Source organism: Pseudopodoces humilis, chromosome 3 (genome assembly GCF_049639895.1).
Source record: "Pseudopodoces humilis isolate 2021_Gansu_Grassland_sample_001 chromosome 3, ASM4963989v1, whole genome shotgun sequence".
In the NCBI taxonomy this organism is placed as follows: domain Eukaryota; kingdom Metazoa; phylum Chordata; class Aves; order Passeriformes; family Paridae; genus Pseudopodoces; species Pseudopodoces humilis.
The window spans coordinates 107,354,127-107,381,955 of NC_142202.1; the positions used below are offsets into that span (position 1 = coordinate 107,354,127).

Below are 27,829 nucleotides of genomic sequence, written 5' to 3' on the forward strand. Positions count from 1 at the left end.
TCCATCAACCCAGCCCCCCGGGGTGCCCCTTTCCCCGACTGCCCCCAGCAGCTCGCAGTGCCACAGCTGGACAGCTGCACACCAACAGTCTGCAGCAAATTTGGGCAAAGAGGTGGCTTTTAGGACCCTGGGAACTCCGCCAAGGCTCAGGTAGGTCTGTCTCATTCGTCAGCCGGGATTCATTCACTCCCAGGGATGTGTGTGCGTGTGTGTGTGTGTCTGTGTGTGTGTGTGTGTGCGTGTGTGTGCCGAGTGCTTTTCCTTCCCCGCCGCTGGCTGCGAGCCTTCCAAGCAATGGGACTAACGCTGTTCTCCGGGCAATGAGGAGTGCTGGGCAGGGGCAGAAACCGCTTTCCTTTCCTCTGGAAGAAAGCAAGCCGTGAGAACACCTAAGGATGTGCTGCCCAGATGTGTTTCCCACCTCCACCTTCCTCCTAGGACTCATGTGCTTGACAGCTTTCAGCAACTTTGCCAAGACTTCTGCGGACTTCTCAGGTAGGGAGAAGCTCCGATCCTTTCGTGTGCTGCTCGTGCGTGGGGGCTCTTATTCCAGTGCTCAGGAGCAGCTCAGGGAAACGAGATGTGAGCAGATCTGGGATAGTTATGTGGGGAGTAATTTTAATCTTTTAAAAATAAGCTAAAGATAAAAAGTGTCTTCTGTAAGAGGATTCTGAGGTTCTTAAAAGCCTTTCTCAATAATTAGCAAAACTATTTCAAAAGAGTTAGTCTGACTGACTTTGGGACAAGAAAAAGAATTGTGTGAAACTTGTGAAAGTTTGTAGCAGGAATGGTATTAACCTGTGCAAGTTTAGGACAGGTTTTGTGCTGTGTTTCTCACAGGAGTGAAAATAGGTGGATTAGGAGACTGGGAGGGTTTATGATGTAAATTAAAACTACTATAGAAAGCCTAAATTATTTTGTAGTGGGCCAGCTTCTGTTCGCTTAACATACATCTCCTGATTGTTGCAAAAGCCCCCTGAACTGCGATAAAGGAGGTAAATGCACAGAACAAATTGTATTCTGAGCCTGTGTTTTCTTAAGATAAAAGAAAAAGTGTCACATTTATTAATATTTTCTGAATTTAAAAATGTTGATAGCACTTGTTTGGAGTTGTACATAGCAGGAAAATACCCAGCACTTTGAAAGTCTGGAGTCCCATGTAAGTTTTATAACTCTCTAGCTGCATTAGTCATTTTAGAATTATGTTTCTGCTTCTGTTCTTTCTGGATGTGCATATGGATCTGAGAAAACAAAACAGATTTCATTTTGCAACTTCAGCAGAGCAGATCAGTTTGCTTGGTAGTGTTCAGTGAGGGCCACCTTTAGGATATTGGTTCTAATTTTGGGTCTTAGTGTGAAGAACTAACCTGACATACTCTTTAGGGGTGTTTTGTAAAACTCTTGTAGTGGATAAGAGCTGCCAATTATAGTTTGCTGATGAAAAAGTGTCATTTGCAAGGGTTGAACCTCACTGGACTTGAGTTTCAACACATCCCAGCACTGCTGCTCACTGCCTGGGAGTACATGTGTCTGTGTGCTGTGAGAAATTTGTGTTAGAGAGGGAGGAGCTTGTGGTGGAAGACGGGGGAAAGAATATATACAGTAGCTGGAAGTCTTAATGTGAATTAAAGGGGGCTGGCTTGCCTGTGATTCAGTCTCTTTTGGGGGCACATCAGTCCTGGGGGCTCCCAGTCAAGGCAGATCTGCCTCTGAATGGAAAGGACTGAAGCATTTCCCTGTTTCTAGTGCGCTTTTATCTTTTTTTTGGCACTGAGCTTTCTCTGTGCTCCTGCTTGCAAGCAAGTTGATGCAGAAGGAGTGCATGGAGTGGGCATGATGGGAGCAAAAGCTGCAATAGGAAAAGGAGTTGTCTTTCTGAAATGTAGATAAAATTTTCCCAGCCAGGCCAAATTGCCAAGCGTTAAAATGTGTACAGGTGTCCCAAGGGCAAAGGTGCTTTACATTGTGTTTGTACAACATAGCTGGAACAGGGGAAGGAAACTTGATAGGCTTCAGTGGTGCTGGCAGGGGGAACAGATGCTGTTCTTTTAAAAAATGCAAAAGAAGGTTGCTGATAACAAAATAATGTTTTCTCTAGCATCCAATTGAACTGTCATGCTTTGGGAGAAGAGGGGTGGTTTACATCCCTGTGATGTGTGCGGCAAGGCTGTACTCTGAAGCAGGGTCTGTAATCCCAACAGCACAACCTCCCGTTAATTTCCATAACTGTTGAAACCTTCTGCCAGGTCCAACCTATGTTTTCTGATAGCAGGCTTGGTGAATGTCCCCAGTCTTGTTGGACTGACTGTACCTTACAGAACAGGAAACATGATTTGCTGCAGGAAAGGGCTGTACCCAGTGTGTAACAGCTCAAATATAGTTTTGTAAGCTCAGGAGCTAAGAAACCACAAGATGAAAGGGGGTAGGAAAAGGCCCAGCATTTCCCAAATCACACCTAATGCTTTCCCAGCACATTTTGCACTGACCCCATTCACCTCATTCCAATGCATGAGGGTTTGCACCGTGTGCCTCTCTGAAGGAGCAGCAGCCCAGGTAACTCTTCCTACCTGATGGAGGATCTTGTTTGTCACTGTTATTTCTATAAGTGAATTGTCAGCTGGTTTAAGGAACAGAAGGAGTGAAACCTTCTAATATTATTTGTCTGTGTTTCTGGCCTGTTATACACTTTTCTATACTTCAGCATGTTCTGAATTCTTCTCTGGCATGACTAGAATTGAGCAGGTGAACATCTTTGGGGAAGACTTAGAGCTTTACTGTATGCCATCCCACCTAGAAGTGGTGCATCCAAAATGTAAATTGTCTGCACCCCAGGGAGATGAGTGGATTTGTATTGGGTATTACTGCTGAGGAATGCAAGGCTTGCTGTGATTCCACAGAGGTTTCTGCAGCAGTTGGTGCTGCAGGGAGATGACACAATTCTTTAGGATGTAAAGGCTTTTCCAGCTTGCAAATGAATAGCAGTACTGTCCAGAGACTTCAGCTGATGCTCTTTGGGGAAGAATGGTGTTTAAAACTCAGGCTGTAGACCTTGTATAGCAGCAAAACCTCTCTGACTTTTTAGCTTGGTTCAAGTCAGCATTACCAAGGAGGTGCTGCTGTTTGTAATAGGTCATGGCTGTGCAGTGGTGGCCAGAGTGTGTGGATCCAGCCCTGGAAGGAAAGCTCAGGGACAACCAGTCTTGAGCTCTAAGCAGGTCTTAAGTCAGCAGCACTGACATGACTCTCATGCTGCAGCTCTGCAATAAGCTGGATAAAAGACTTACCAAGAACTTCAGACCCAATCACATCCCACTGCTCTCAGTACTCTCGCACTGGCTGGGTCTTCAAGGGATGTGTCAGCTGCAGGAAGATTTAATTTTTATGTAGGTCATGGCAAGGCACACCCTGAGAAGGTGCCCAGAGATGTGGTTAACTGCGTCTCAGCTCTCACAAGAGAGCACAAGCAGGGCTGGTGGGGATTTCTAACCCTTGAGCACACAGTCTCACGCTGGAACTCCGTCCCTCCTGTTTGAACAGCTCAAACGCCACAACGTGAACATGAGCAGTGCGTGTCCTGCTGGGGACTGGTGCAATCTGAGATGTAAGAATTCAAATTCCTTTTAAGTGAAGTATTTGAACTATGTGAAGAGTTTTGAAGTTGTTTTCTTTCATAGTCCTTTAAACATTGTGGGGGTAGGAAGCAGATCCTGAGGGAGAGAGTAGAGTTATCAGGCACTTTGCAGCCACTTCTTAAGAAGACCTGGACTTCTTCTCTGGGGCTGCTTGTATAATGGACTCTTGGTTTAATCTCATTCTGTGATCTATTCTTGTGCTCAGGACTGTTTGAAGGCTTAGAATCTGCTGTCTTGATGTGTCACTTACCCCTTATGTTCAAGGTGATACTTGAGGACTGTGATGGGGCATGGGGTAAGAATCTGACCTTTTGAATCTCTGTACATTAACCATAAACCTCTAGTCCTAGTCTCAGTAACAGCAATGAATTCTCCAAAATCCTTGCTGTTTGATAAAACTTTACCTTTGTTTTAGACCCTTTCTAATTTTGGTGAGAGTCCAAGACAGAGCAATGCCCTTGCCCTGCCAGGGGAAGCTATGCCGTAGGCAGTGATCCGTGTGCAGTGCACAGGCCTTGCTCCTCAGAGGGACTAGGTTAATGAAAATAGGGCCAAAAGTAGGCTTTGGTGCTAACTTTAAACGCAGGCATTAAAAGCTTAGTCAACAGCTATTGCTCATATCCTGTGTGTTCTCTCTGCTCAGCCAAGATGTTCCTGTCTCTGAAGCTAAATCGTGCAAACACATGTTGAATTTTGCTCTGCCCACTGCTGCCAAGGTGACCATTTAACTTCCAGCTGCCTACCTGCAAGGAATTAAACTTATGTTGTTATCATGCCTGCTCCAATTCTCCTCAAGGATTTTCCCATTCATTAGCTGATTTCAGGCATGTTGGGCAGAAGGGCAGTGGCATCAGATCTATGTGATTGCCATGAGTTTCATGTTAATGGAGACAAATCCCTCCACTACTGCAGAAAGGGTTGTGAACTCGAGCATTTACAGACATCAGAGAACCCACTGCAAGGACCTAAGCCAAAAACTTAGTTTTCTAGGCATGGAAACAGCTTGGCTGGGAGCTTTTCTGACACAGGAGAACCCAGCTGAAAGAAAAAACAGCCCTGGTGGTGCTGCTCCCCTTGGGCCTGCTTTAATGTTTATGTTCTTTGCACTAGATTTTGGCAGGATGGAAGCTGGATGTGAGCAGCACCTTACTTAAGGGAGCTGATCTGGTATCCATCCAGATGAATACTGATAACTCCCATCCACACCCTGCAGGTGAGCCCTGGGTAGCTTTGGGAACCTTTCACTGGAGGCACATCTTGGTTCTGAAAGCACTAAGATTTTTTTTTGTTGTTTTTATTATTGTTGGTGGTGGTTGGTTGGTTCTTTTTTTCCATTTTCCTCAAGAATATCAGGTTTCAAGTGAAAGCTGCTTTTGCCACTTCCCTGCTAATTGGCTCAGTGTGTTTGTTTGAGTGATGAGGGCTGGAGCTGGGGAAGGGAAAGGCACCTCTCCCTGATTGCATTTAATCAGTCCATAATAAAGGCAATTTGTTTGACAACTCCATTCACCAAATTATCACCAAAATCTACATGCTAACAGCTTCTGAATGCCTAATAGCCCTGGCTGGGTCCATGGTGTCAAGGGGATCCAGGATTTCCATGTCTTGAAGGTTTCAGGCTGTGAAAGAAGGCATTTTCAAGAGAAAGGCAGACACACCACCACACTGGAAAAGAAATTTTAATTCAGTAATGAGGGTTGAGTTTTTGACCCCGGGGCAAACAGACATGCTTTAGACTTTGGTTAAAGATTAAATCCAAATTTAGTGGCCAAATCCAGGCCACCTCCATACCTTGTCTTGGGGGAGGGCTCTGGGTGATGAGGTAGGATGGACCTCAGGTTGCTGCTTAGAGAAGTCCCTGCCCCAGGTGATCTTTCCCTCCTCAGCTGGGGGCTGTATGTGCTACCCCATCCATCACAGCTGCCTGGGCTGCAGGCTGGCTTACTGAGGGCAACCTGCCTGTGCCAGGGTAGAGACATTCTCCTTTGCAGAGCTGACAAAATCCAAAACCTCATCAAAAGTGGTTTAAAAGCACTTGGCCTCTTCTGATAATGTTCTGGAGATGTGGCTGCAGTGGATGGGAGCTGAAGGGGTTGCTGTGTCTGGGAGCCATGGCTGAAGGGTCCTCACAGGGAGAAGCTGCAACTGGGGTCTGTGTCACATATATCTGTTTGCCAGTGGAAAGGAGTCTAAATCCCTCAGAGAGCTGGGAGGTGTTGGAGGAGGAAATCAGTAGGAGTTTGGGTGGGTATCAAGTGCCAGATCTGCTGCTCTTGGGAGAGCAAGAAAAGAACCAGCTCAGAGACTGGGGCTATTTTGGTGCCTGAGAGAGTTGTTCTCATTTATCAGTGGGGATGCAGCTTTATGGTATCAACAAAGCCATATTACCAAGACCAAATACCATGTTCAGCAAAGATACAGGTTTCTGTCCACCTCTGGAGGCATGCTTCAGAAAACACTGTGGATTTCCCAGCAGTTGTGATGAAAATGCTGTCAGGAAGGACTCTGTGCCTGTTGACTGTAAAATATTCAGCATTTACTTTTACTGACAGCTGAGGGGACCAAATTGAGCTACAGGATGACAAGCACGTGTTTCTAATTCCTTGTGTTTGTGGTCCTGGGCAGTCACTGGGGAAATGCAGTTACTGCTGCAAAAAAGGCAGCTGTTGGTTGGTGTTTGTGGAACCAGGGAAAGGAGACACAGTCTGGGAGGGAGGGATGGGGCTGCTGTGGGAGCCAGGATGCCTCATGAGGGGTCTGTGTGAAACCTCATGTAGGCAATGACTTCAAGCTCAAGAGCCACATGTGTGCATCTGGCTCCTGTCAGATGGAAATCCACTGGTTTAGCCATCACAGCTGTCAGCAAGAGCCAAGGGACTTCAGGGATCCCAATGTCTGTGTGATGACTGGCAATATTTGTATTGTATCTCCTAATTGCAGGGGCCCAGAAGTGATGAAGACTTTTGTAAGTACCAGGAACATTTTATTTTATTAGTAGTTTTAACAAAAAAAAGGAAAAAAATCAACTGTGGTAATTTTAATAACTTCAAACTATCCCACTAGATGCAGAGAGAATTTGAGGAAATAGTCCTTGCAGCATTCTTCCTATGTTTGTGTGTTATCGGGGATAGAAATGCTTCAGAATTAAAGAAATCAACTGTTTATATCTTAAGGTAAAATTTTTCTCTGACTTAAGGCACTGTGAAAGCAGATTTTATATGTCACAAATAGTTTTGTCAATTTAAAAAAAAAAAGAAAAAGTGAGAATTTTGATGTATCCTTTTTTCAACTGAGATACTTAGAAGCTAACTCAGAATTTAATCTGCAGAGTGGGGAAAATAAACTTAGTCTCTGCAGGAGGAGAAAAATCGTGTATTTACACTTGGCTCTCATGCTGATCCTTTTGTTGATGCTAATTTAAACACGGCCTGATCTCCCAAAGTGCTTGGTGTTCAGAGCTGGAGATTGGCCTGTGCTGTGTTTAGGTGGGTGTGCAGTGATTTATTTGGCCAACACCAGGGCTGTTTACATGTCTTATTTGGGACTGGCTGTTTATGCTTGGCATGTTTGTGCAGGTATAGATTGAATTTTCTATTTTCTGTTCTAAAATAGTAATCCCAGTCCCTGGGGGGGGTGGGAAGGGGGACAGGGACCATTTAAAGCAACCACCCATTTTGTTTTGGATTTTTGTGTTCTTGTAGTTTCATTATACAGATACCCAAGACCTTCACAGATTGTGTCCCTTGAAAGGTGTGTGACTGCAGGAACAGACCCAAAGTGCTCCTCAAAGTGGTTTGGAGGATTTTTGGTCAGGTTGGTTTGGTACAATACTACAAGGCCTCTTGTGTCCTTGCCAGTGCTGTGCCGCCCTGATCCAGCACTGATGTCTGGGATTTTTGTGCTCTTTCCAAAAGACAGCCATGGGCCAAAATCTGCTCAGCTGAGAGGCAGCTTTGCTGATTTGCCAAAAGCTGTGCAGAATGAGCAGAAGCACAGAAGTTAATCCCAACTCATCTTCTTGCAGGTTAAAGCTAGTGTAGGAGGAATAATTTGGAACATGTTTAAGAGAGCTGCTTGGGTTGCATGTTATTATTTATTACTTAGCTGCTCCTTTTGCCTGAGGATGGATAGTGAGTTGTGACTCTTTCAGCCTGGGTTTGGGCTAATCCAAATGTGCCTGGCTCAGCTCACTAACTGAGGGTATGAACTCATTTGTAGTAATTAAAACGATGAATGTCTCCTCTTTCAGTGTGTGCAATGCCTGGCTGCCTGGAGCCCAGTGTGTGTCTTCTCATGTCAGAGAGACAATGATAAGTTGGTAGTTCTGCGTTGCACAGGAAAATAAATCTTGGCTGAGTCTTTTCAGATATACTCTGTGCTCTTGAACTGTGTTGGAAGATGCTGTGGTGTCAGTGTTGATGGGGCTCCTTTGGATGCTGAGGCTTGTTGTTCAAAAATCCCTCTTGGATCCATGTGGATTCTTGGATGAAGATGGAGCAGTGTGTGTGTGAGACCTGCAGTTTGGGAAAACCCTTTGAGTGCTCAGGTGTCAGAAGTGTCTTTGAATGAGCAGATGGATGTAGGTGCTCCTGAAGAATTTGCAGTAGCTGTGGTCCAAGCACTTCAGTTGTGGTGGGCAGGGGAGCTCACATCCAGCTGTTGGCAAAATAACCCATCCTTAATAAGGAGGAAGAAAGATTCAAAAAATATATTTCCTTTTTTTGATGTTGCATTTAGAGAAGGCCTGGAGACGCAGAGGAGATTCATCAGCCATTTACAATCAAAAACCTTCACTGTGTACTTTTGCACACCAACTTTTGACCTGATATCAATACACTATTTGCCAGGAGAGAGATTTTTCACTCCTCCAGCAGCCCATAAAAGAATCAGAATCCTCAGGGTGTGAGAGGGAGCTGACTTCAGGTGAGACACAAAATTCTTGACAAACTGGGTACTTAATGGTGCTGCTTGTCAAAAAGGGGCCATTCAGACCACCTACTCTGAGACCCCCTGTGTGATTGTGTTATTTTATTTTCATCTGCTATCAGATGCCTGTGGTTTTGCTGCTATGATATTATCAACATGTGTTGTATCAGCCTCAAGGGTTTAAAGTGGGTTTTTACTCCCACTAGTAAGTATGATAACAAACACAGCAGTGTGGGGATTTTCTGCTAATGTTTCCTCTGTGATTTCTGTATCACACTGTGGGTTGGTGTTGATATTAAAGGTGCTCTACAGCAGGTGCAATTCATGACATTAATTTCCCATGTTTGTTGTATTTTGCAAAGGCTTTTGGCTCACATGTTTTTTCTAAAAGTTGTGTGGGGCCAAGAGTGTAGACACTTAGTGCCATTAAAGTGATAGGTGGTAATTTGAGTTCCTATGGCTGGGTTATGGATTATTGTTTTGGGCCTCAATCTTTGGGAAATCTCTTCCCTCTGTGGGCTGTGCGGGGCCTGTACATGCAGTGCTGCTGTGGCCCTGGCCATGTCCATAGGATGCTATAGGACAAAATTCTGCAGTTCAGTTTCAAAAAAAATTAGCTTTTGTGTGAAACATTCAAATAACAATATTATTATTCAAATCAAACACTTGGAACTTAAGAAATGTTGAAATTAAAGTAGCTTTAACTGCATGAGTTAAACACCCTTTGGGTGTTTAAACACCCTTTTGGTTACTCTTTAATGAGAACGTACTTTTTCTCTGTTTCCTTGGGATTCCTATTTGTCCAGGACACAGAACAGTGACCTTAAAATTGTTTTCTTCATTCTTCTGTTCTTTATGGCCCTTGGGCTTTATTTCCTGTATGTTTAATGGTGTTTAAATCCTATTATGTTATTTAAACCCTATTCCAATTGTTGTGAGGGATGCACTTACAGGGGTGTAGTTATCCTTCTGGAAGGAGTCTGGAATGTTACCTGCATTGCACAGATAAGGATCCAAGGCCGAGAGATTGGCATCAGGAGCTCTAACTGCCCAATATTTCAGAGTTTGTTCAGTATCTACCTTTTTCTCCAGGAGCAGCCCCTTATCTATTCTCTTTAGCTGTGATAAGCAGGAAGAAATGTGTGGTACTTGGTACACAATTCCTTCTCCAATATTATAATATCTATGTGCAAATGGACTGCACAGGTTAAAATGAACATTTCAGTTGCAAAATCAAGTGCTTATAACTGAGTGTTGTAGGTTAACACCTGTAGGCAGCCAAGCACTATCTAGCTGCTTGCTTGCCTCCACTTCCTACCTCCAAGTAGGACAGGGGAAGAGGGAGGGAAGAGTAAAAGCAAGAAAACTCATGGAATGACATAAAAATAGTGAAAGAGAAGTGGAAGAAATAAAAAAGAAAGCAAAATAAGTGATGCAAAGGCAATCATCCGCTGCCTCCCACAGGCAGACTGATGCTCAGTCAGTTCCCAATCTGACTTGCCCCACTTCACTCTGTTTTGTTGCTGAACACGACACAACATGGCATGGGATATCTCTTTGCTTTGCTGGGGTCACCTGCTTGGCTATATCCCTCTGAAAATCTTACACACCCTACAATCTATTCACTGGGAGGGCAGAGTGAGGGACAGACAAAGTGCTGATGCAGTGCAAAAGCTGTTCAATATTAGCTAAAATATTAATGTATTATCAGTACTGTTTTGGTTGTGGATCCAAAGCAAAGCACTATACAAACTGCTCCCAAAAAATTAACTGCATCACAGCCAGACACAGTACACTGAGGAAAGGGCAACATTACACCTGTATTTTATGTGTAATATGAGCTAGAGGTTGATATTATAGGAAACCTTCAGCTGGTAGATATGATCTGAGGCATAAGGTGAAGTTGTGAGAAGGGTATTGTTTTGCCTAGTTTTTGTTGTGGTTTCAATTTTATTTTTTTTTATTTTTATTTTTTTTCTTTCTAGAGCAGTCATGCTTCGAGGGTTACTTTATTTGGGATGAGATAACAATTCTTAAAATTGAGTTACAAACTTGGGGTCAGTCCTTGAAACACATTTTAAGAGATCTTTTAAAATTAGTTTTGAAGACATTTCCCCATCCAAATGTTTTTTTGCTTGCTTCTGTCCCTCCATAAAAGAAGAAAAAGAAGTATGTGTGTCTATTCAAAGGCACAATTAAAGATCCTGCAGTGCAAGTGATATTGCTAAAAATAGATCCTCTGGGACTTGTTCAGTTTATTTCCCTCTGGATTTTTATTGTGTGGGTAACCCCTTGGAAACCGAGGTTGTTGATCTGACCGTTTCCAAAGCACGTCCGTCTCTTCATGTATCTTTTGTACAGGGGCCACTTCTGTTGTGTTAGCACTCTTTGCTTCCTGGTTTGTGTGCTCATCTGAATTCCAGCTCAAAGAGGTTAAACCTTGTAAAAGTGAGTCGGGCGGGGAAGTGGCTCCACAGTTGATGCAGGAGCGTGCACATCTGTGACCCACGCTGTGCTCACATGTTAGTTTATTGTTGGCCTCACAATAAAGGATAGCGCTGGGGTTTTGTTCGGCTAAGCAACTTTGATGGAATGAATTGTATAGAAAAAAGAATAGATGAAGCCTGGCTGTTATTTGCCATAATGTTCTTTGTTTTAGCTGCAGTGTGGGGGATGCAGAACTCCCAGAAGAGGATGGCCTCTATAGCAGCCAAGGGGAGCTGATGGGCTGGAGAGGGATGCAGAGAGATGCTGAGCAAGAAAGGGTGAAAAAATTTTCTGATTTGGATTTGCTTGTCTTTAGCTTGTGGCCTCAGACTTTCACTCTGGCTTTACTACAGGAGCAGAGATTCTGCTGTACAAATAAGTTGCACTTTAAATGTGTTTGGTTCCATTTGCCCTGGGTTTGGTCCAGAGTTAATGTGCACAGATAGTAGTTAGTGCATTTGGTGATGGTACAGCTGAGTGGCTGGATTGTAAGGGTCTATCAGCAGCTGCAGGAAACTGAATGCTTGGTGTCAGACAATCCATTTTTCTTTCTGGATAAATGAAAATCTCTTTATCTCTCTTTTCAAAAACATTGTCCATATAATTGGAGGGCAAGGTTCAAGTTCAAACTGATAAGATTATTTTGCTTCCCTAAGCTATGTGACAATGGTCCCCTTGGCAAATTAAACCATGGATCTCCTTTTGCCGTAATGGGAACCAATCTCATTAGAAACAGAGCTGGATTAGTGATGAGTCCAACCTCCCATACAGATACACATTCTGACCCCAGCAGGCCTGAAGTGCCTTTTGTTCCTCAGCCTCCTCTGCATTTTCCCAGTGCTCCTACATCTGTGTGATGGAGCTGGGGGTGATTATTTCTGCTCAAGCAAAGCCTGCTAAGGAGTGAAAAACAAGCTGATTGGTCAGCATGGTATCAAAATAGGAATGATAAGGTGTTTTGGAAAGGTTTATCTTGATTTAAGTCGTTGGAGTACAAGACTGATTAAGCTGCCTGTTACAGGGTATTGAAAAGTAAGGGCAAATTGTCACTGCTTTGACCTGTGAGGAAGGTGATCCTTTTCTGCCTCTCAGCACTGCTGTCATCTACTGATCAGAAAATCTGAATCTATTCACACCAACCTCCCCAACATCTGAACACAGGAAACTTTTGGGGACAAAGAAAGACAAACCTTTTCACCTGTGACCCATGTTTGTCCTGTCTGTCCTTCTTCATGCCAGTTTTGGCTCCTGAAGGGTTGTTTGCAGCCATGTCCAAGCTGCTTTATCAAGCAGGTGGGACTGAGAGTCCTGAGCTGGCTCTGTGGACACCAGTGCCAGCAAGAGAGCAAGCACGGCTGTGCCTACAGCATGCTCCTGGGCAGATGTGGCTCAGGAGCAGTGCTGAGCTGTGGGGGTGCTTGTTGGGATCCACTCTATCTCTCTGTCTGTCTGTCTGTCTATCTATCTGTCTATCTATCTATCTATCTGTCTATCTATCTAATCTATTTGTATTATCAGCACTTTTTCCTCTTGCTGAGGGTCCTTAGCTCTTGGAGATTAGAGGTGCAGCCCCAGCTCATTCCAGCTGCACCCATGATACAGAGCCTTGCTAAGGATGCTAAAAGGGATAAACCCCACAGCTTCCTGGGTTAAAAGCCATTTCCTGATCCTCAAGGAAATCCTTGTGCCCTTGCATCTCTTGTATGTCCTACTTCTCTATCTTGAAGGTATTGCCAGGAGCTTGACTCATGGATGGAAGTTTGTGCTTGAAGCAATCTGTCAGGGAGGACAGACTGTGGGTGTGATATTTGAAAGTGGCATCAATGGGAAGATGAGCCTGGTCTGTTATTGTAGTAGCTCGTTGCTATTGATTAGCCTGGGGGCTGATGCTGAAGTGGTGAGGAGTCCTGACTTGGTGAGTAATTCATTAAAAATCAGTGGGGCTATTAATGTGAAGGGAAGTTGGCTTCTCTATATACCCAATCCTGATGGGTACAAAGCATTTTTAAAAATTTTTATTGAATGTTATTATCAAGAACATGGGTTAACCAGGGTAACTAGCACTGCTAAGTTGTAGTCTGTGTCTCACCAGCCAGAGTGCAAATGGGCAGCCAAAGAAACAGATCTATTTTCTGTTCTTGTTACATTTCTGGAAATATTTTAAGGTTTCTCAGAAAGATCAGAACAATGAAACACCCTTTGACAATAGCAATCTCTTTTCTTCATGGTGCAGCCTGAGGAAGCATTTAGACCCTTTCCTTCTGGGATTGCTCATTTCCTCTTTTTTTTTTCTCCCTCCTGAAGCAAAAACAATACTCTCCCGAAAGCACAACTTCTGCAGTGCTCTGGCAGAGCCAGCCTCTGTCACTCCATCAGGCAGGCATCAGATGGGACATTGTCTTCTGTCTCCCCCTCTAAGCTGCAACTCAGAGAAACAAATCACAGCAAAAAAACCCCACCAAAAACAAAACAACAAAAAAACCAAAAACCCAACCCCCTTTTCATATATTGTTTTAGTGCTGTCAAAAATAGTAACTAATGCCCACCCTGAATTTCTCTCAGTCTTTTTGCCAAGGTTTCCATCCTTTATGTGCACAGAGGGGAATGAGGCATGTGGGAAAGCAATTACATGCAGTGAAAAGAAATATCACCAAGTCAATTGGAGCCACAATCCTTGGGTGTCCTGAAGTCTGAGGCTGTAGCCCTAAGCCTGATTCAAGTGTGAGAGGAGCCTGCAATTAAAGAGACTGTCGGGAAACTCCTGTCCCTGCCTATACAGCCCTGAAGCTCACTGTGAGAGCTTGAGATCGACTCTGCCTCTGTTTTCATGTCTGTCTCTTTTCATTACATGATTCCTGATTGTTTCCATATGTCTTTTGCTGTAGCTTGAGTCCTTGCTGGTTTTCTTGGAGCCCAGATTCCACAGTTACCTGAATTGTGGTGACTTCTAAACAGTTTGGGGGCTGAGAAGTTGAAGGATGTGTGTACTCCCCCATGAACAGTGCTGCCTCTTTGAAGACTTTCTGATACAGAAAGGTCTCCCAAAGTAGACAGATAACTCTGAGCAGATGGTTAGATAGATAGTCCCTATCTGTCTTCTGCTTTTGAGTGAGTGATCCGGTCTGTGACTAGTTTGATGAAGTTTCTCCTGGAAAGGATGCCTTTATTTGCACTGCTGCGGTTCCAAACATTGGAGTAGGCTCAAAAGCAGCATTCAGAGGGTTGAATCTCCACATGTGTAAAGTTTGCTTGCAATGCTTTTAATAAGACATGGCTGCAGCAAATGTTGCCAGCCTCTAAGACTGATGGTGGCTGCCTGCCTCTATAAGGCAGATGTGGCTGGTGGGGGCATTTTCTTTGTCAGCTTTCCCTGAAGATGGGCTGTGTTACCTTTTCTATTGTCTCCAGGCCTTTCTGGTGGAGGTGGTAGAGAATTAAACACTTCTACTAGCTTTTTTCACTTCTGCAGCTATGGTCCACCCTCTTCTGCTCCCCAGTGCAGTATCAGAATTATCTTGGTCCAAACTTTATTTTTGTCTTATTAAGGACCAAATCAACCTGACCCACCTTGATCCCCAGGGGAGACCTTGTCACAACCTTTCAGCACATGAAAGAGACTTAAAGACAGGGTGAGACTTTTTGCCGAGGCCTGCAGTTACAGGATACAAGGTAATGGCTTTAAACCAAAATATTTAGACTAGGCACAAGAGAGAGTTTTTTTTATGGTCAGTGTAGTGAGATATTGGAACAGGCTGCCCAGAGAAGCTGTGAGTGCCATGTCCCTCTTCAAGGTTATGATGGAGAGGGCTTTAGGCAACCTGATCTGGTGAAAACTGTTTGGGGGAGTTTGACTGGGTGATCTTTGAAGATCCCTTTGAACCCAAACTATTCAGAGATTCTAAGATTCCAGAATTCTATTTGAGCTCAAGACTTGTTCCTTTTTTGCAAAACTTTTCTGTTGGTTGAACACTACTTTTCTTCTGTAGGGTTAGAGAGGGCTGGAGGATGCTGTTAGTACCCTGAGTGAAAAGGTATTACCCTTGTATCCATGCCTATTGGATGTGGAATTGCCTTATAAAGCTCTCCTCAGCCTTGTCAATATTGGTGAATTAGTGCAGAGCTGCATTTCTGTGTCTGCTGGCCAAATCAGCCCAAGCTGGAGAGTGCTGCATGGGGAGGGAGGCTGGCCAGATGCCTGGTCCCTTGTTTCAGGGCCTTTCTGGCCCATTTCCTGGTGTAGTTTTCTGAAGAACATCAGAGCTGCCTCCGTCCCAGCTGTATGTCTTCGGCATTATGGCAGCACTGATGGATGGGGAGAGAGATCAGGCCTTTTCCTGAACCCTTGGCCTGGTGGTGGTGGAGAAAGAGTGAAGTCAACAGCCTCTGCTGCTCTGAAGGAGTGGCTATCAAGGGACAATCACTTCATTTAGGGTTTTTTCCCACTGGGGACAATGAGCCTGATTTACACAGTGGGGAAGCTGACATGTAGAAGGTGTCTGGCTCATTTGATAAGAGAACTCAGCTGTGCTCCAGCCCCTGTGTGATGTGCAATGAGGGCAAGAAGTTTTCTTGGACATTAGGCATGGAGAAGGAACACTTATCACAGAAATGTGGTGGGAAGATGTAGGGAAATATCTGTCTGATGGTGTGTTAAAACAGAGACTGAGCATGCACAAAAATGGTGGACAGAGGTGAAAATTTACACTCCCAGACTAGTCTCCATCTTAATCTTGCCTGGCTATGTGAGGGGAGGACCCAGCCTTCCCAAAACCCAGGCACAAGCAAAGCTTGCTGTATTTTCAATACGCTGAGGAAGGCTGTTTTATTCTCAGTCTGATGGCTTCATCATGCTAGTAGTTCATGGATAAATAATTATTGGTTTCTAATGAGGATTTTAGGATTGCTCTGGAAACTTCAAAACTTGCAGAAATAAAAGGCAAGGCTGAAAATTAAACACCTGAGGGACTTGGTGTGCCTTCAAGGCAAGATAGGGCAGGTGCTTTTTGTTTGTGACTTTACTAAATGTTCTAGCTTTGCTTCAAAGTTGTAGGTTTTCTTCCTACTTCTTCCTCTAGTCCTGAACTTCTAGCAGATCTCCAGCTAATGTGTTCAAGATCATTCAATAAATCTATGAAGAGGAGCTCACAGTTAGAGGTCATTGATCATTCATGAAGAATGAATGTAGAGAATAAATACCAATAGCACTATTTTGCAGATGAAGAAACTGAGGCACAGATTGTACCACTGGCAGTGGAATTCTGTTTTCCTTGACTGTTCCAGAGACCTTCATCTCTGAAATGAAATCTTTGATTTTCTAGGGGATGCATCATCTGACTTGCATTGCAGCTACTTCTAGACATCACTGGCATCCCATCCATGGTTGCTGGTTCCTTCTGACTGCCTTTATAGGACATTTTTTTTTCAGGAAACTTCCTGTGAGGGGTGTGAGGTGTGAAGCTGGAATACCACCCTCTGTCAGTGTCTTTACAAGGAATAACTGTGCTGGATTAGCCTAACTGGATTAGCAGTTGCTCCCTTACCCTGAGGAACACCTGGTAAAACTCCCTGTACTACTTTGAGGGAGCTAAACAAGCCCTAGGAGCCACGCTGGCTTCAGTGGTTTGAGATGAGTGCATTTGGATTTTCTATTTTTCACTTTCCATCCTAAGGATTTTACTCATTGTTTTGATGTATGTGCTATCCCCTATTGTTACAAATGCTGTGCTTGTTTAAAGAACAGAATGACATTCATTCACTCTGAAACAACACGGGCATTTGTTTTCTTGGGTGTTGTAAAGCAGACAAGGTGTAGCTGCTGCAATTAGGAGGTGATGGGCTAATCTCATTAGTCAGTGGGAGGAAACACTGGGGTCAGTGGGTTGGATAACGAAATGTGAAGATGAATTTTGGTGTGCCAGATGGCCTGGCACAGTGGTTCCACTAATTTGGGAGGAAGGAGAGCCAATAGTAGCTTTGAAGTACAAAAGCTGTAGCAAGAGTTTGCATGTGATTTCTCTGAGAAAAAGCCCCCTGTGATTTCTCAGCTGAGTGGGGATTTGTGGGATCTGTCCAGGCCTGCTGTATTTTTTTATTTTTTTTATTTTTTTCTTTTTTCTTTTTTTCTTTTTAGACCAGTTTTGGGCAGTAAGAGACAGTCCTCCAGTAAAAGTTAATGAGGCATTGGCATAATATGGATGTGCTTGGATGATTAGTGGCTGAGCAAGAAGAAATAATCCTGACATCTCATTGTTTTAGAAGAGGTTTATAATTTAAATATCACCGTGGGGAAAGTTGTGTTTATGGTGTCTCCTTATCCACAAATATGTAAGATTTTAGATTCATAAATACTAATACTTGTTTTGAGGATGAGATTGTAGGCTCTTTCAACACAATGCTTTGGGCTCACCTCTTCATTTTCTGAGATCGGTCTTTTCATCCTTATGGAAGTAAGAAAGAGACGGAGGTTTGGGGGAGGAAAGAATAGAGAAAAAAACTTGTAGTTTTCAAGAGTGACCTCTGAGACAGGAACATCTCTGCTTTGGCTTGGTCCAACCTGAGATACTGTCACCAGATTTTGCTTTCACAAAGGACCCAATGGCTCCTTTAATTTCCACTCATTGCACACACTGATGCATCAGCACATGCTGAGGCACTTTCTGTCCTGAGTCTCTCTGCTGGGCTGTGGCTCAAGAGATACCCACAGGTAAGTGGGAAGAAGTTGGATGGAGTCCGTCTCCTTTCCACTTTGCTCCATGCTTGACACAAACACTCATTCCTTACCTCTCTCACCTACTCTCACCAATATTTTTCCAGGAAAAAACCCAATAATCAGTCTTTGCCAAGCTTGGCTGTATTGCCTAAAACAAAGGCTGAGGAAATCCAATTGCACACTCTGGCCACTTCACCTGGCAACACTCCAGTGCTATTTTCTTTTAGTGAACATCCAGCACAGGAAAAACTTGTTCTGGGCTCTGGGCCATTACTGTTCTCAGTTCTACTGAGGAATGCCCAAGCTTGGAACAGTCTGATAAGAGCTCTTAGTCTCTAAAGCAATGGCCAGGCTTCATCTGGCCGTGAAATAATGAAAAGTATATTTATGATAAGAAGCCTTATTGAAAAATGTACTTGTGACTGGCATACAGCCAGTCAGCACCTGTATTTCCTGGCAGAAAGGAAAGGAGGAACTTGTTCATAGTGGATTAGTGCGTTTGGTATTATGAAAGTTCTAGGGGCTGGATCTTCAGCAAGTGGACAGCCATGTGGGTCTGATGGCAGCAATGCTGCAGTGATAATGCTCTGTGTACAACCAGAGAGTGCTTCAGGTTAAACACAGCTACATCTTTTCCATCCCCAAAGAGCAATAAGGGCTGTAGTTTCTTAGCCCCCATCTTGAGTCCTATTTACATTATCATAAAAACATCAACACATATTTTATACATATAGATGCCATGCACACAGCAGCACTTTGACACAATAGATACAGCTTAGCCATTTCCATCCTAATGCTTTCCTGAGGGCAGGCCATGTAGAATTTAATGTGGAAAGTGTTAATCTGGCTAGAGACTTCTTCCTTTTGCAAAGGGTGTGGGTTCTGCTTCTGTAAGGGTACATGACTGCCAGGCACTCCAGTGAACAGAGGCACTCAGCAGTGTTAGGGAAAGTCCCCATAAAGATGCAGCCATGGGGAGGGCTGCTGTAAATCAGAGTGGCCCCAGATGTCCTACAGGGCAGAGGGGAGATGGATGGGGTGGGTGGGGAAGCTGAGGCAAGGAAAGTTCAAGCATCACCCTGACCCTCGAGAAGGGAAAATAGCCCCAACCCTCTGCAAGGTTTGATTGAAGCCTTCTGTTCCCCCGAAGGGGAAAGGTCAGGCTCTGCTCTGTCAGGCACCCTCAAACAAAAAACTTGTTTATACAGGACCCACCCCTGTACCTTGTGAGGTGGAGGGTAAATGGGCTTGGGGACATTCAATGCTCCTCTCTCTGGTAACGATTGTGTCAATGAGCAGTGGAAATTCAGACTGGGTTGGTAGTAAAAGCCTGGAAGGAAGTGATCAGGTTAAACCCCACATAAACATTAACTGGAGGGAGCCCCCATGAGCACTCTATTGGTGATCCTGGGATGATGCTGTTCAGCACTGTGGGTCCCTCACAGAAGGGATAGGTTGTGTTTGGGGTGGTGGTGGTTGCCAGCATGTGCCTGAAGCAGCTCACCTCCGTGCCAAGCCCTGTGCCCTCTCAGCCTGAGCATGGAGCAGCGTGATGCTCACACAGGCAGAGGAGGATTCCCACGCTTCTCTGCCAGCCCAGTGATCCGGAGTAAAGTTTTGCCAGCCCCAGTGGTTTAGCTGGAAGGGAGATGTAAATATACTGTGTGTCTGGGGACCTGTGGTCAGGAGGGCAGACATTTAGATGTGTCCTGAATTTCCTGCAGTGCAGGTCTCTGCCAGGAAAATTGACCTCCTCTGCTCCCAGACACCATCTTTCCTGAATCCACTAAATGTGTGGACAGGGAATAGCTTTTGGCCACCTGAACTAATATTGTAACCTGTGGCAGTCTTAGAGAGGGACTCTTGATCCCTTGCCACCTGATGGGCACTTGTCCAAGTGTCATTTGATACAAAATGCTTCTATCACTTGCATATACAGGACACAAATGTGGATATTGGGATTCAGATATGATTTTCATGTCCTGTCCTGCATCTGGTTTGTGTTCACACTGCAAATAAAGCTGTTTGGAATAAGCAGCCTGTTTGACTTGTCCTAGCCAAAGGTTGGGCACCTCTTCAACTAAACACAATAAGAACTGGCAATTTGTGGACTGAATTGGATGTTTCCATGATAGGAGAAGCAGGAAAATAACTTCAACCATCTGATTTTAATGTACCACTGTACCTCTCCTGGAGCCCTCCCAGCTGCTTTCCAACCTCTCCTCTTCCTTTCCACACTTGGAAGGAGCAGAAACAAGTACAGCCCAGCCAAGCATGGGCACTCTGGCACCTCTGCTCTGGTTTGTATGGCTTTTATCTGTTTGAAAGTTACTGGTATAGAATACATTGATTAATGGCCCAGTAAATTAATTGGCAGCCTCTGTAGCTTGATTTGCAGCTGATGGCTTGCAGGGAGCTGTTGGAATGGAAAAACATAACGAAGTGCCAACTTACCAGGCCGTGGCAGTGCCCACTGTATGGCAGGCGTTTTCCTCACAGGAAAGAGAACAAAGGCATTTCTCTGAGGAATGTTGCAGGCAGAAACTGACTCATAAGTAGGGTGAGGGAGAAGAGTTTTAAAAAGTCTAAAACCAGGGGGAACACCTTAAACATGTAGCTCAAACACAAAGTTGGCACTTTACAGATACTGGAGTTTTTGCCACTTCAGGATTGTAGCTGAAAACTGACAGGGATTTATTATTTATGGAGTTTGATTCTATGGTGTTTCATGTGTTGAAGGAAAGATCAAATTCTGCCCAGATCTGAGGTAGTGAAGTTTTCCCTCCTGCTCTTTCTTTCCAAGGCAGCAGAGATGTAACTAAAGAGGGAAGTACAGGTTGTATCTCTGCCCGATCTGAGCTCCTGCTGAGGCACTGGCTTTGCTCAGCTCTTCAGAGTCACTCTCTGATCAGCAGGCAGAGCAGGGACTGGGAAATATGGCCTTAGAATACTGTTCATGTGATCCAAATTAACTGCTGATATTAAATATCAAAATGTTTCTGTTTTCTTGTAACAAATTGATATTCCAATCCCTGTTGGGAGCAAAAGGTACCACCAAGAAAGAAAAAAACAAGACTTGTCCACAACAAATTAATAAAACGTATTATATAATTTAAAAAATGTTGTGGAGAACATAATTTTGTCTGCCTCATGCATTCATTCAGCTCTTTAATGTGAGTCCCATTGCTTTGTTTCTTCAATTTTGTATAAAAATCTATTGAGGCTTATTTGAGTTATCTAGGTATTACAGGAAATAAAGCAAAATTGCCTTGCTGTACCCTGAGGTCTGAGGTGGTTTCTTGTGTGAAAATACTGCTCTGCAATGATGCCTCCTTACCTGGGGGGGCTGGACTTTCTCTTCTTCCATGTTCTCTTTTGTTATTGTTGCTTTAATGGACAACAAAGAGTGAGATGCAGCTCCAGAAACCAGTTCCTCCAAAGAGACTTTGAAGAACTGATACTTAAGTTGGATCTTAACCAAGCAGCATCTTAGCTCTTGCTTAAACTCCTGACTTCTTGGTTGAGTTTTGGTGGGAAGTAAGGATTCCAAGCAGGATGGGAGAGCCAAATATTGTATTGAATCTGGGTCTTAAAGTCACGGGATGGTTTGGCTGTGGAATAAGGAATGGAACAAAACTTTGCTGTGGGAGTCTAATCTTACCAAAAAGGAAATCTGAGTTTTATGGCTTTTGTGATTCAAAATGCTGAGCATTGTAATACAAGAACTTCCTCTGTGTGTTCAAAGTTGTTAAAAGTGAGTTTGATAGGTTTAATTTTATATTAGTTCAGAAGTGTGGTCTTGTTCTGCAGTTGGGATAAGAGAAATTTGTATAGGACTTGTGGAAGGGATCACAGTAGAGAGCAGATTTCCAGCTGTTTCCTGGCCTCACAGTTTTTTCCCCACTATTTGGCTTGCTGTCCCTCTGCCTGCCATGTGCAAGGAGATGTAAGAATAATCTGACCAAAATAAAATGGAGCACGTGATTTGGAGATAAGAGCTAGAGGTAGCAGGGCAAGTCTGTTTATGTGGTATGGGTTCCTCAAAGAGTGGTGAAAGACCAGGAATACTTTGCCTGAAAGACCCTGCTGTGACTTTCTGCACACATTGTACATCCAAGGTGGTTGATCAATAGGGTTCATTATAGGAAATTAATGCCTCAGCCAGCAGATCTTTATTTAAACACAGTTGTGCCTCACACCAGTTTATGTGGAGACAGACTGGCAGCCCTTGTGTTTTGTCTTGTCTTTGCAGAATGAGACACCGAGATATTGCTTGTCTTGGCTAAACAACAGAAACAGGCTCTGATGAATTGCATTTATGCCTGTTCCTGGTTGTTTTAAGGTGCCTATTTCAGGTGGCCAGAAAGAAAGATGAGTGTTTACATTTCCTTTGAATGCTGACACAGGCTATTTGCCCCTGAGTATTTCAGATTAACGCATAGCCAAGGGTTCTGGCACAGGGCCACAAGGATAGATTATTCACTGTACTTTGAAAGGGTGTTGGGTTTCTCTATTTGACCTTTTGGGTGGATAAATGGGAGGATTAGCTGCTAAGGAAGCAATTACCCACTCTCTATAATTAATATCTCCTTCTTATTCTCTGGTGTTACTTGACCTGGAACTCTGAGAACCTGTTGGTGTTGCCAGTTTTGTGTAATTACCACCTTTAGCATGAGGGCTGGAGTCCCGACCTTTCCAAGTCAATGCGGTGGAAGTGGAGAGTAGGAACACAGGGGTGAAGTTATTGAATCCAGCTCCAGTGACCAAGACAATGGAGATCAGGATGATTAAAGGCTATAGTTTTGTTCCTGAGGTAACTCTCTACCCTTTAATGCCACTGTGTCTTTTGACATGAAAATGAAATATGCCTGCTATTCATTTGAAACAAAGCCCGCCCTGTCAATAAAGCAAACAGGTGCCTAATGCCTCTGCACATGCCTTTGGGAAGGTTGCCTTTCCCATCAATCCCGCCGTGTTTTCAGCTGTCACTGCTGAAAATGCTGTCTTGATCAAGTGCAGCTAGGGATTGTCATTCTGCACTGTCATTTCCCATTTGCAGATGTAGCCAGAGGCTGATACCATCTGACAGTTCTAGGAGGAGGATATGTTCTTTTTACTCTACTTTTAAAAGCAATCCTGGATTCCTCACTTGTCCCTCTCTGTTTTGAGATATTTATGCTGTCCATTGCCATTGTAATGGAGATTGAGACTCAAATAATACTTAACAATTCTCTGGAAATCTTAAATTTTGGTGTGTATCTGGGTTTAAAAAAAATTATATGCATTTATTATATATAAATAATAAATATAATTACATATATTATAGCTAAATAATTTATATAATTTTACAAAAACCAGAGCAGTGGTTCAGCCAAACCAAATTGGAACTTCCTATTTGAAAATATTACTTGTTTTCACAAAAATCCCTTTTGAAACAAAAAGCCAAAGGAGCATAAACTTTTAAAACATAATATATATAATGTTAATATTTAACTTATTTTTCAACTTCTAAAAGGATTAACTGGTGCTTTTAAGATGTGCTTGTATATTAGAGATTTATGGCAGACTCTTATTTGATGCCATTGCTGAAGCAGCAGCATAGGTGGAAATTATTTCTTTTTCCCCTGCAGTGTATTTTGAGATAAAGGGAAATCAGAGTTAATAAATTAAATACAATTAAACCTTTCATAGATATGTGATACCTGAATACCAAGGGTTATCAAGAGGATTTCAACTGAGTGAAGACTCAGTGGGGAAATGTTTCTGGTAATGATGAGGCTTGAGCAGGTAAGGTGTGACTTTGTACAGCACAGAGGTAAGTGGGAAAATCACATAAAAACATGGTGAGATTATGTACCACATCCCAGCGGGATTATCTTCTGCCTACCACACACTGGAAGCAAATACAAGCAAAAGGGGTGAAGTATTTACAGAAAATCAGCATTTACTCAGAGGAGACTTCCAATGTTGACTCCTGGGGACCACATCTAAGGAAGAGCTAATCTGTCAAATGGTCTTCTGCAGAGCACTAATTCAGGAAATAATCTGTTTACCAAGCAAGCCTTGAGTGAATAGAATTTTTTTTTTTAATAGTCAAAAACAATGCAGAAATTTGCTATATATGAACTAAGATTTTTCTCCTACTGGGCAGGGGAGGCTGAATTCCCTGATAAAGCACCCTCCATGCTTACTGCAGACACTAGAAAATGTCACTTTCTTGAGAGAAGAGGGTGTCAGCTACTAGTAATAGTGTGGAGTCATTCTCAGAGTAGAGGGCTCCCCCCTGCCTGGGGTGAACTGTTTGTCTGAGCTCAGCAAGAGACTGATTGAATTGGCCTGACTTAACCCTGTGCATCGAGGGGACACGAGGATTGCTATATTACCCTTCAGGCAAATTGAACTGGGAGACAAACATTGACAGTGCAGATTCAGAAGAAGAAAAACATGTCAGGAATGTGAAAGCTGAACATCCTGTATGCTCTTGCAGATTACTTGGTGCTGCCTTTTATTAAACCATGGAGATCACCCTGTGTTGTAAAAGATGTTTGTCTTGGTTTTCAGAATCCACATGGACCAGCCTGTATGGAAGCTTCAATCAGATCTCTATTGTCTTCTGTTAAACTTACTAGTTCAAATCAAATAATAAATTCAAATAATATAGTAACACGAATCCTTTTCAGTTAGTGAATCATCATTAAGTAGAAGCAGCAATAGTTTATAGTAGTCATAATTTCTCGGTTGCTGTGTAGAACTTGCATGTCTTGTGCCAACACTTGCTTTTTAATGTCAGGACTTTTTAATATGCAGGATGTGCATCTACCTTGACCTGCTCAGTCAGGAGCATGCTGACTTTTCTGTGTCTCAGCTGATATTGCATAGAGCTACAGAATCACAGAATAGTTTGGGTGGGAAGGGACCTTAAAGATCATTTAGTTCCAAGCCCTCTGTCAAGGGCAGGGACACCTTCCACTAGATGAGGTTGCTCAGAGTCTCTTCCAGCCTGGCCTTGAGCACTGTCAGGGATGAGGTATCCACAGCTTTTCTGGGCAACCTATGCCAGGGTCTCACCACCCCCACATAGAAGAATTTTTGTAGGTCTTCTTGGCTAGAGAAGATTTCCTTTGGCAAAGCAGTCTTTGGACATTTGCAGTGATGAGAGTTGATGCTCAATCTCCCAGAGCTACCAGCAGTACTGATGTGAGCTCCCTTGGTGCCTGTGTCATTTCTGCCTGTGGTGACTGTCCAAGCCTCAACACTCACCTCTTTTTTTCTCAGCCCCAGAAGAAGGGCCTTTTGGTTCTTTTGATATTTTCAGCCTTTACTTGTCTTGGGGATAAATGCGGTTTCCCTCCCTCCAAACATTCAACAACAGCAAATCTTGACATCTGCTATAGCAATAATAATTACTTTATTGAAAAATAAGTAAAGTTAGAATTAATTCAATTCTAACGATACAATTCAATCTGTTTGTGGTTGTACCCATACATCTGCTGGGGTTACTCAAAGTACATCTAGATTTTTCCACGGTGTCTAAAATGTACTCTGAAAGTAAGTAAAATAAGAGTTCTCCCATAATCACCTGTCTCCAGGAGATGGAGCTCCAAGAAAAACACCAATTACCGCTGGGTTTGTAATTTAAATTATGAAAGTTAGCAACACTAATTCTATGTCCCTGGCTGGGAGGACTTGTCAACAGCTCAATTACCATGAGTGGATCTCATTTTGTATTCCAGAAGTGCAGGGAAAAGGACTGAGAGGAGAAAAATACACTCATTTACCTCAGCTACAGAGTGCCTGGGCCTGCATCCAGTTGTGAGTAACGCTCACTGGAAACAAGACATGAGCATTTAACAAGGAGGGTAATTAACTGTTAGTGTAGCTTATGAAGATATGCCACAGATTTTTTGCTTGTTTGGAGCTTTTCAATCTGAAGCACAAGGGTTTGCTTAGTGAATGCTTCTTTTTGAAGTTATTGAGCTTCAGTGAAAGGTTTGTCGTGTGAACACCTCAGGCCTGTGTTATGATGGAGGTCTGGCTAAACAGCCTTAATGGCACTGCTTGGCTTTGAAACCTCCGTAATTGGGTTGCACACAGTGCTAAGATTTGCTCTTTACTGATTAAAAATGCTTATGCCAAAGAGACCCTCTGCATTTGGAGCTTGAATAGGCCACTCTCTTTTGGCTGTGACAGCTTTCAAAGGAAAGTTCTGAAAGAGGGGAACCGCCGGACCCATGGGCAGCAGAGCTCTCGTGCTCCTGCTGTTCCCTGCCCCAGCTGCTTCTCCTCCCTCCTTCCCCGCCTGGCCTGGATGTGCTCTCCCGTGGCCTTTGGGAGAGCAGGGCTTTGCCTGGAAAGGCAAAGAGAGGGAGAGCTGGCTGCACACAAATGCAGCTCAGCAGATCCTGGGTGGAGATTTGATGGAAAGAAGTCCAGCCTGTTCAGTGCTGGACTTTGCAAATGGGTTAATGGAAAATTTTGCATCTTGCAGGGGACTATGACTTCACCTCAGCCTTAACAGACCAGCCAAATAGTTCAAAGCTGTTTAGCAAATGACTACTCACAAATGTCAATTATTATTGTGGTGGAAAAACATCTCACTGTAAAACATAATGCCAAGGAACACAGCTTTTATTTTAAATAAAAAGGAAAACAGGTTCTACAAGTTTGTTTTTTTTTTCTATGGATTTTTTCCTATCCCAGTTTTTGAATTTGAAAACTTTGAATAAGGTGACAAATTTAAATGAAGAAAACAAACAAAAAGAGAAAAATCTTTTTCTCAAAAAGCTTCTATTTTTTTTTTTTAAAAAAGGAAAAGTGATAAGAAAAGAAAAATCAGTAATGAAGTGCACAGTCACAGATTTTAATTTCTTTTTATTTTTAATAATCTAAGACAGAGGCCTTTGGTCACAATGAATTTTTAAGTGCTTCAGGAGATTTTTAAGCAACACTAAAATCAATAATGAAGATTATAAAAATGGGAGTTCAGCCTGAAAAATAGCTGCTGCTTTTGCAGGCAGAACTGTTCACATATATCCATCTGGAGCCCTGAATATGTTTTTATGAATTCAGACCAAACATCTACCCCAATAATAGTCTATCTAGGGGATGAAATCAAATTAACTGACAGCTTCATGCTGTTGGAAATGTTCACAGCCATTTTTCTGAAGATAAATAATACAGAAATTAAGATGTGCCTTCAGACAATGGAACCTGCTTTTGTGAGTGCAATATCACTGTTCTTTAATGTTATTTTCTGACAATGTGGGAATGCTTCAGTGTGGAGATGATATTTTGAAGTGCTGAGTTCTGTCTTTATAAGCCGTAATTCTCCCTGGATTTTATTGTTTGCCATAGACTGTGGGGATTGATATCCTCCAGCCACTTTTAGACTCTGCACGAAGTACAGTAACAACTGAAGTGTTCCTGAGAAATTCCTGCTAAGCCATCATTTTGGTATTGGTTATATCCTCTCTCAGGCTTGTTTTTCCCTTGTGATTTATAGATGAAATCATGGATTGTGACCATAGTGCCAAGGTATTTTGATAGTCTCTCATGCTGTCAGACAGGTCTCTTGGCACTTTCCTAAACAGTTTGAGTCCAGTTTCTGGAGTTAAGGATGGGCACGTAGGCTCAGAGGGCTGCTCTGAAGGTTACAAAGGTTTAACCACATATCCAAGGCCAGGCCATGACAGTTGTCTCAGGGCAAGAGAATGGCATCCACCACTAATTATTTTTGAGGCTGTACAAGAAAAATAGGAGATTAGGGCATCCTTTCTTGTCATATTGCAAATATGTGAATCCTAAAGAGGGTGCTAAATCACCTGGGTCAGCTGAATATTATGGAGTCTCTGGTGGGTCCCGTGTGCATCCATGGTGTGCCAGCTGGAGGTGTTTCTGTGGAGGATGTGCTGCAGTCACAGTAACTGTGGATCTCTCCAGCTCTTGCAGGAGGCTGTGAGAGCTTCCTTTTAGGAAGATCTCCAGACGATATCAATGTTACAGCATTATAGCAAAGGTGAATGGGATGGATGGGCAGAAGTGAAAAGCTGTGAGATAAGCAAGGACTTGAGCACAA

General features: G+C 43.3%; 1 protein-coding gene across 2 annotated transcripts in view; it reads left to right on the forward strand.

Annotated features, from left to right (window-relative positions):
• The first annotated feature begins 327 nt into the window (after positions 1-327).
• Positions 328-27,829, forward strand: part of EVA1A (eva-1 homolog A, regulator of programmed cell death) — a 201,603-nt gene continuing 174,101 nt past the window's right edge. For both annotated transcript variants that reach the window (XM_005521823.3, XM_014251410.2), the window contains exon 1: positions 328-495. In XM_005521823.3, the coding sequence (XP_005521880.2) occupies positions 396-495 (100 nt within the window). In that variant the 5' untranslated portion in view covers positions 328-395. The remainder of the gene's footprint in view (positions 496-27,829) is intronic.